Source organism: Sinocyclocheilus anshuiensis, unplaced genomic scaffold, assembly GCF_001515605.1.
Source record: "Sinocyclocheilus anshuiensis isolate Anshui unplaced genomic scaffold, SAMN03320099.WGS_v1.1 scaffold1019, whole genome shotgun sequence".
NCBI lineage: Eukaryota > Metazoa > Chordata > Actinopteri > Cypriniformes > Cyprinidae > Sinocyclocheilus > Sinocyclocheilus anshuiensis.
The window spans coordinates 106,993-116,012 of NW_015546058.1; the positions used below are offsets into that span (position 1 = coordinate 106,993).

Here is a 9,020-nt window from a genome sequence, read left to right on the forward strand (position 1 = left end):
GTTTTGCGAGGGAACGCAAAAGTTTTGCGAGAGAACGCAAAAGTTTTGCGAGGGAACGCAAATATCTTTGCGAGAGAACGCAAAAGTTTTGCTAGGGAACGCAAAAGTTTTGCGAGGGAATGCAAAAGTACGGAGCCCCTAAAGGGACATGGTGGTGGAAAAAAATCAGATTGAGTGAAAAAATTTGGGGTGGGAGGAAAAAATATTTGTCAGATTTTTTGCGTTCTCTCGCAAAACTTTTGCGTTCCCTCGAGAAACTTTGCGTTCCCTCGCAAAACATTTGCGTTCTCTCGCAAAACCAGTTGAGTTCGGACAAACACTTCCTGTTTACTTTACAGATTGTAGTGGTTCATACAGCTCCATACGTTCACAGTGGAGCAGTTCATAGAGTTTTGTTTTGAACTTGGACGAAATAGTCAGTGCATGCTTATCAAGGCACGGTCTTGGGACATTCTAAAAGGCTTAACGTAAACCACTGGATGACTAAATTCAGTACATACATTATTAATAAAGCATACAGACAAGCAGAATAGCCCAGAATATGAACGTAACATGGTAAATTGAATTGCACTTTAAGAGTATTCCTCATAGAAAGAAAATGCTTAATTAATGGACTAAGATAGTGGTATAAAAAGGCCAAATTCGGTATACAGTTTATTAATAAATTATACATGAAAGCAGGTAAGAACAGAAGCGTTTTCCTCCCATAAAGAAAACGCGGCTTAATGAAGACGGTGATAAAAAAAAAAAAGTCCAAATATGCTATAGAACTTATTAAAAATATATTCTGTGTACATGCAAGCAGATGAGCCCATATGAGCTGAATTGCATTATAAGCGTCTTCTTCCCCATAGGCTTAATACAAGAAAACTTTAAAAAAATTAAAAATTTTATATTTTATTATAAATATACTACAGGCAATCAACGCAGTAATCCATTAAGCCAGTGGTTCTCAAATCTTTTACAATGGCGTACCCCTAGAGCATTTAGCCTAACATTCTTCTGAGTACCCCCACTTAGACCGCAGTTACACCTTAATAATCTTTTATATGATTGAATCTTCAAACTTCTAGCACTTCGAATTATGCCCTATTGTAAGTGACGGCGTATTTTATGTTTCAGCGATTTGAACGCGCCGGCGCCTCATGCGCACATATTCACTGCAAACGGACTGTTCATTATTAAAATAAAACATAGAATCACCAATACAGATAAAGTTACACAGCCAATTTAAATAATCTGTATTATAGTCTTTGCCGTACAGCGTGAGCCCCGGTCCACTCCAGTGCGGCACATTTTTGTTCATTATGATTTTTTTCCCTTCGATATTGGAACGTACAAAGCCCAGTTAATTTAATAAATAATGGTTTAGCTTCAAATACATTGCGAATATGGAAACATTTGGATTTGTGCTGAATGAGAGCGGTACGTGAGCCCATACTTCAGTTTCGCTTTAAATTATGTTTTGGCTTCTTTATAGCTATTCTGGGCTTGTCTGCTTTCCTGTGCATAATATGCTATATTTTATTAATAAACTGTGTACCATATTTTGGTTTTAGCCTGTAACGTCTTCGTCCATTAGCCTCCCTTAAGCGTTTTCTATAGCCTAACGGTTTTAAATGGGGGAGGAACGTTGCATTATGGCTACCTGCTTTACTGATAGTAATGCTATTAATGAGGTCATTAATATTACAGTTGTTATTAGTATTAATAATATTTATTAGGCCTACCAATTGGGCCTCCAGTGTCACTGTTATAGTAGCCTACATTAAGCCACATTAAGTGTTTTAGAATGTCCCAAAACCGTGCCTTAAACTATAAGCAAAGCTGGCTGTATTTGAAGTTGAGTCCAAGTTTAAAATAAAACTCTATGAACCGCTCCATTATGTTAAGTTTCTCGAGGGAACGCAAAAGTTTTGCGAGAGAACGCAAAAAAGATTTCCTCCCACCCCGAATTTTTTTCCCCACCACCATGTCCCTTTAGGGGCTCCGTAGTTTGATGCTTTACACAACAATGACTTTAAATTATCTATCGGGAGTAATTTCTCAGCCAAATTTGATGTGCGATTAATTTGCGATTAATTAGATTAATTAATCGCCACATCATGTAATTAATTAGTTTAAAAAATGTTATCGCTTACCAGCCCTAATATACTGTATATACAATATACTGTATATACATCCCCACCCCCCTCCAGCCGGTCTGTGAGAATATTTTCAAAACGTAACCAGTCTATGCTGTAAAAAATGTTGGAGACCCCTGGCATAGCTCATACCTGTCTCAGTGCCATATATATTATTTTTCCAAAGTTTGCATGCCTGTAACTGAAGAAATATTAAAGATGCCTCAATATGATTTTATATTCTAGTTCTTAATAAACTTTTATTTTTTAACAAAATCTTCATTTTCAAGGCCCCATATGGTTCAGTCCCAGAGATATGGGGATCTCAATGCGGCTTCATGTCCAAATGGTTGAAAATTTATAATTTTTCAGTGGTCAAAACCCAAATGATGGTCACTTTGTATACAGCTGATACTTACTGTATTTACAGAGAAATGCATGAAAAAATAATGAATATTGAAACTACATTTGTAACTTTTTTCCCTCTATCAACAGACAATACATTTCAGAGTGCTAAAAATACACTTAAATGATCAAGTTGAGGCACATTAACATGCTCTACATAGCCAATTGACAAGATTCTATATTTGAAATCTTATCAGTGTCAGGAATATATATATATATAAAAAGGATTTTGTTCATTTTAACAGCTCCTGAAGCTAACAAGAGTTCAAATATGCAGTATTTAAACTACATGTTTGAAACAAATACCACGCCTCATAGGGAAGTGTGGTTGCTCTCCTCACACATTATATTCACATCAATAAACCAAAATTCATCTCACCTGGATTAAGTATTAGATTTTCTTTATCTTTTCTTTCTTTTTTTTTTTAAATATTGTTATAACATGTAAAGCATAGTCATAGATCAATTAGTAACTACTTCTAAGGGGCATATTTGGCAGAATCACTGATATATTCCTAAACGCTGGATTACTGTTCTTATTTGCATACTTGCAGTGGCAACAGTCATAACTAGACAAACACCAATTCACATTGGTTCACATTGAAAATGGGTAGGATTCAACCATTTGGACATGGAGCCTGATATCTTTGAACAATATAGTGCCTTAAAAATTAAGATTTCAAAAGAAAAGTTTATTAACCACAATTTTGCTCGAGGGCCTTCTTCGGACGATGGCACTCTGTACGCGGAGTTTAAAAGGATATTATTTAATACCTCTTGAGTTACAGTCATGCAAACTTCCGAAAAGGGACTTTTTGGCACTCCAAGAGACATATTCTATGCAACTGTCTTGATAGAGGGAAACACGATATTTTTTGTTCTTCAGACATTGTTCAATAAGTATCAGCTGTATGCAAAGTGACCACATTTGGTTTTCATCCATTAAAAAGGTAAAATTCAACAAATTGGGACATTGATTTGCATTGGGCTCCCTATATCTCTGGGACTGAACCTTATAGGAAGGTTTATTAAGAACCAGAATTTAAAATTATATTGATATATCTTTATTATTTCTTGAGTTACAAGCTAAATTTTTCCATTCTTTGGAAAAAAAATATTTATGACATGCACAGGTCTGTTCTATGCAATTGTTTTGATAGAGGGAAACAAGATACATTTCTAGTTTCAAAATAATTTCAGACATTTCTCTTTAAAAGAAAAAAAAGAGTATCAGCTGAATGCAAAGTGACCCACATTTTGTTTTTGATCACTGAAAATGTGTACAAATTTGATAATTTGAGATTCCAATATTGCTGGAATGTGACCATTAAAAATGAAGTTACCAAAAGAAAAGTTGGTTAAAACCCAAAATCTAAAAGGGCTTTAAGATATCTGTAATATGTTTGAGTTACAGGCCTGCAAATTTTGGAGAAAAAAAATTGATGAATTGAATTTTTTTGCATTTTTGAACTGTCACTATAGCATATAATGCAACAAAGATTTCTAAAGTCAACAGATTTTGACCTACCAGTCCTATATTAAAATCATATAATGATGCTGCCATCTTTCTAACGTCATTTTGACCCCCCTGTAAAGTGGCTCCAAATCTCTGGTAAAAATCGTCACTTTTACCACCCCTTTATAAAATAGTGGATTACTTAGTAAATATACATCCATGACATTTCATATTTTGGCCTTCACCTTTCTTCAGAAAAAAAAAAGTGGCAACTTTAACAAGCTATAAAAATGATCTGTGGGGATGATCTTTTTTTCAATATATATATATATATATATATATATATATATATATATACACACACACATTATTATTTGTTATTTATTAATTTAGTGATTTGTCACATAACAGGCCCAATAAAGATTTTTTCTTCCGGCTGGCGAGACCAGTTCAGATTTTTACCTTCTCTGCCACAAAAATATTTAAATTTTATTTTAGAAATATATTTTATATGTCATAAAGTATATTTAATAAGTAGTTTACAAAAACTAATGTATTATTAGAATTTATAATTAAAATTAGAATTATTATAATTTTCAACCCATTCAGCAGTATTTCAAGACTAATCATTCTCTGACCATAAAATAACACAGTTCATGATTTAAACTGATTTGTAAGAATACTTATCTAATAAAAAGTGACTTGGGTAAATCAATTCAATTTAAAATTTTCAATCACAGGATGCTTTTTTTTTCCTGAACACGTATTGAATATTCTTAGAATTATTCAAAATTACTATGTGAAATCACACACGCACACGCACACACACACACACACACACAAATCAAAAAATGACATGAAATGCCCCTACAACTAGATGGTCAGTAAATGATGACAGGATTTTCAATTCCGAGTGAAATATCTCTAGTGTACCATAAAAAATGCACAGACGAGCAAACATGAATTAATATGCCTGAGGTAGCACGTATTACTTTGATGATGATGATGATTATTATTATTATTATTTTGCATAAATCATCGAGTGTTAACCATGTCACACTGGTGCATTAGAGTTTTTTTTTCTTCTTTTTTAACAGTGTTATTTTGCAAGGCATGAACGAGCTGCTCTTACTCGGCGTATCCCGTCGCCCACGGCAACCTGCGAGTCTCTTTTAGGATCAGGATAGGTCTCGCGATGTGATCCGCCGAGCACTCTATCTCATCTGCCGACAGTCCCAGAAACTTGGGTCTCATGTAGCGGTATTTAAGCGGCAGGTCCGAGCCACCCGAGCGTTCATTATTATTATTAGACGATCCGGCCGTGATTCCACCCATGAAGCTGGCCACGGCGGATTTGACGCGAGTGAGGCATGTCTGCGGAGCGCCGCGCCACGTCCGTGCGTCTCCTTCTGCCCGATGTACCCCCCAGCTCGATCCACGGCGTTGCGACACGTTAAAAAATGAATCGTACTCGCCTCACAGCTCCTCCATTGAATGTCTGAACCAACGCGGAAATAGTCCAACGATTAAAGCTCATGTGATCTCATGGATCTGTTTTCTGAGCGGCTTATACGATGACAGCTTAAGTGGGTCTTGCGCAGGAATTGATGATGAATACAATTATTCCTCGCATCAGGTTTAGCAATTTACAAAAGCGTGTTCTCATAAACTGGTTTATTGTTAACTCTATAAATATAGTCATCCAGTAAAGGTAAGATGAATAGTTTGGCTGCATCAGTTCTCTCAGTTACACGTGCATGATCAACCCTATATGACGTCACAAACACAACGCCTCCAGGCATGTTTTGGTTTGTTTGTTTTTACTTTTTTAGGATAACATGATATACATGGTTGCACAAAATATAACAAAACGTGCGTTACTCCATATAATAAATTATAGAATGAATGAATGAACGAATGAATAAATGAATGCAGGTGTGAACTGGCCAGAATGTTTGCAACCTTTGGAATATGGTGTAGGAAGAACTTGAGGCCTAGCGTGAATTAAATTACATGAAATATGAAATATGTGTATGAGCACATTAACTGTCAGGCCAGTTTATGGTAACAGGATGCCTGTAATTATGGGGTGAGTTTGCCTGTTTGTTTGCTCATGTTATACACACACACACACACACACACACACACACACACACACACACGTATGAACATATATCATACAAAAATATCTGTGGCAAGAGCTCTTTTTAGTCCACGGTGTTCTTTTCCTCAAAATTAATCTTTTGTTTTTTTTCAATTTTGCTATAACAGTATGAAAAAACAACAGACACACTGCACTTGTGTTTTTTTCTCCTAATTTAATAAACAATATCCCAGTTTTTCCATCTAGTTGGCATGAAATGAAAATTCACCCTATTTATTTTCTGCATAGAATGATTCTGCATCTTATTAAGAAGAATTCATCTGTACATGTATTTTAATTGATTGATTGACCTCTGTCCTGACATTTTATCCTACTACCCGTCAGATTTTCCTACCAGGGTTTACTGCGTATGCGCACATCAATATTGCGTAATTTTTTCTCATGCTAAACAACAATATTTAATGTATCTGCATTACTGTAAGGGTAGGTTTAGGGTTGGGGTAGGTGTAGATGTTAATAAAACACAATCGAATAGGTAGAAAAAAATTATTTATTGTTGGTTTCCGGTAGCTGTATCCCTTCTATCCACAACCGCGAATATAACACATAATTACTATATTTGCATTACTGTAAGGGTAGGTTTAGGGTTGTGGCAGGTGTAGACATTGATAAACCATAATTTGACAGGCAGCATTTTTCGTTGTCGAATTGTACTACCTATTGTTTTAATGGAAGGTAGCAAAATCTGACAGGGTAGCAGAAATCGACAGAACATATAATGTTCAAACTGGAAACAACAGACTTTGGTGACGTATGCAGGACTTCAAACCTAATCTGCCTCCACTTTCCAGTACAATGCTTACATCTCAAAATCCAATCAACAACTGAAGCATGGAACAAAGTCCACGTCCTTTTTTTTTCTTTGACAATCTATTACACTCGAATGTACATCACAATACATAAGAAAAGATCTGCACTACTTTTGTTTCATTGTGACTTTAAACAATTTTATTGGCAGTTGCTGCTTATCACAGTTTAACAGAAGGTACTCCCATAATTTATGCCCTAAAAATCACATGGTGTGTAGGAAAGAGTATAGACCGTGCGTTGGAAAACGTAAGTTGTCAAAGAAACAGCTTTGTTACATATTTGTGGTTTTTGTCTGTCTCTGTGGCTCTTTCAGCTACTCCCATTAGAGGTCGCTACAGCAGAATTATCCACACAGCCATTTGGCACAGGTTTTACAGATGCCCTTCCTGCACTGCACTCCCAGCACTGAGTGCACTAATTTGCTTATTGTATATTAATACAATAAATTAAAGCAATAAGCCACAAGAAGCCGTGGTTTACAGTGAATTTATAACAGCTAAGGGGCGTTGTTAGGCACGACACGAAGCGGAGTACCCTCAGACAACTGTTATGATTAGATAAATGTTACCTGCAGGTGATTTGAGTATTTTTCCATAATCCACAAAAGTTTAATTTCCTTGTAACAGCTATGTGAATAATAAGGCCGACACCGTAAATTAATGAAGAAAAATTACCATTTTCATAGAATTTTAACTTTAAAATAAATCTATAAAATAATTGTATATAAAATATCTAGGTTTACTGGTAACGACCCTGACTCACAATACAGTGGGACACTGTAGGTCATAGTTTTGGGTAGTGGGCCCAGCAGTTATGAATTAAGAATGTCATTTTGTCCTGTGGTACCTTAAGTGGTAACCCACCTTGGAAAACCACAGATCTAGTGGTTGACATGAGCTTAATAATAAAAATAAAAAAATAAAAAAACAACAACAAAGGAATACGAAAGAGGTATGTAGTTGAAGTAGTGATACGTTTTTTTTGGGGTACTTGCACATGTTGGGGTGTTAGGGAAAGAGGTGGATGATAGCCAAAAATAACTTGATAAATTAGAAGCGGATGTTAATTGCCAATGGGGAAAATGGAAGTAAAAGCTATAATTACAAATGAATTAATGAACGGTGGAAAAGATGGTACAGTGGTGAAACAGGCATGGTTTATAAAAAGTCTCAAAAGTACTTACTTATAAAGAATGCTAGATAGATGTGGTGGTAAAACCCAATAAAATAAAAAAAAAAAAAGAAACAAAATGGATAATTTTTAAAATTTTGATTTTATTTCACTTTCAAGACAAATAAACACAAATTGGGAGGGGGCACATAAGTAAAAAAAAGAGCTGTGAATGTATCCTAAGTAAATGTTGCTCACTGAGAAAGTGGTGCTGACGGTGTCTACTGCAAAAACATGTTCCACAAATTAAAAAGTGCTGTTTCTTAAATATTTACTGTAAGTGCCTTTCACTCTTGATTATTCCAGAAGAACAAACAGTATTTAGACAATGCAGAAACTAGTGGTCCCTAGGCAAATATTGTGTCCTGGAGGCTGTTTTCTGCATTCAAGCCATATGACTTCAGAGGTCCTCATGTTTTTCGGGTGAGTCACCAGTTTGGGAACCTTCAGAATCAAAGGCAGCCACTTCCTTATTCTCTTCTGATGAAACACACACACACACACACACAAAGACAAAATTGCAAAAGTATGAATTTCTGTGTAAAACAATGGGGAGTTAAGAATTTATTTATAGGGTGGAAATCTGTCCTCTTACTATAACTTGTATAATTTGTTGATATAACGAGTATAAATGTTGGTTGTCCTCTGAAAACCTCAATGGTGGTACAACCCAATCAGGGGCGTAGCCACCATTTCAGAAGTGAGGGGGACAGAAATGTTTATATATATATATATATATGTGATGATAAAGACATTTATAATGTTACAAAATATTTACATTTCATATAGCCTAAATGCGGTTCTTCTGAACTTTCTATTCATCAGAGAAACCTGAAAAAATTCTACTCCGCTGTTTTCAACATAATAATAATAATAAATGTTTTTTGAGCAA

General features: G+C 35.3%; 2 protein-coding genes across 4 annotated transcripts in view; both read right to left on the bottom strand.

Annotated features, from left to right (window-relative positions):
* LOC107699368 (protein phosphatase 1H-like) overlaps positions 1–7,852 on the bottom strand; it is an 82,271-nt gene extending 74,419 nt beyond the window's left edge. Inside the window, exons 1-2 of the mRNA XM_016500604.1 lie at positions 7,822–7,852; positions 5,117–5,459 (exon numbers count right to left, since the gene is read on the bottom strand). Coding sequence (XP_016356090.1) covers positions 5,117–5,459; positions 7,822–7,852 — 374 coding nt within the window. The remainder of the gene's footprint in view (positions 1–5,116; positions 5,460–7,821) is intronic.
* A 410-nt stretch (positions 7,853–8,262) lies between these two features.
* The window catches only part of creld2 (cysteine-rich with EGF-like domains 2), an 11,353-nt gene continuing 10,595 nt past the window's right edge, over positions 8,263–9,020 (bottom strand). For all 3 annotated transcript variants that reach the window (XM_016500607.1, XM_016500606.1, XM_016500605.1), the window contains one exon: positions 8,263–8,608. In XM_016500607.1, the coding sequence (XP_016356093.1) occupies positions 8,529–8,608 (80 nt within the window). In that variant the 3' untranslated portion in view covers positions 8,263–8,528. The remainder of the gene's footprint in view (positions 8,609–9,020) is intronic.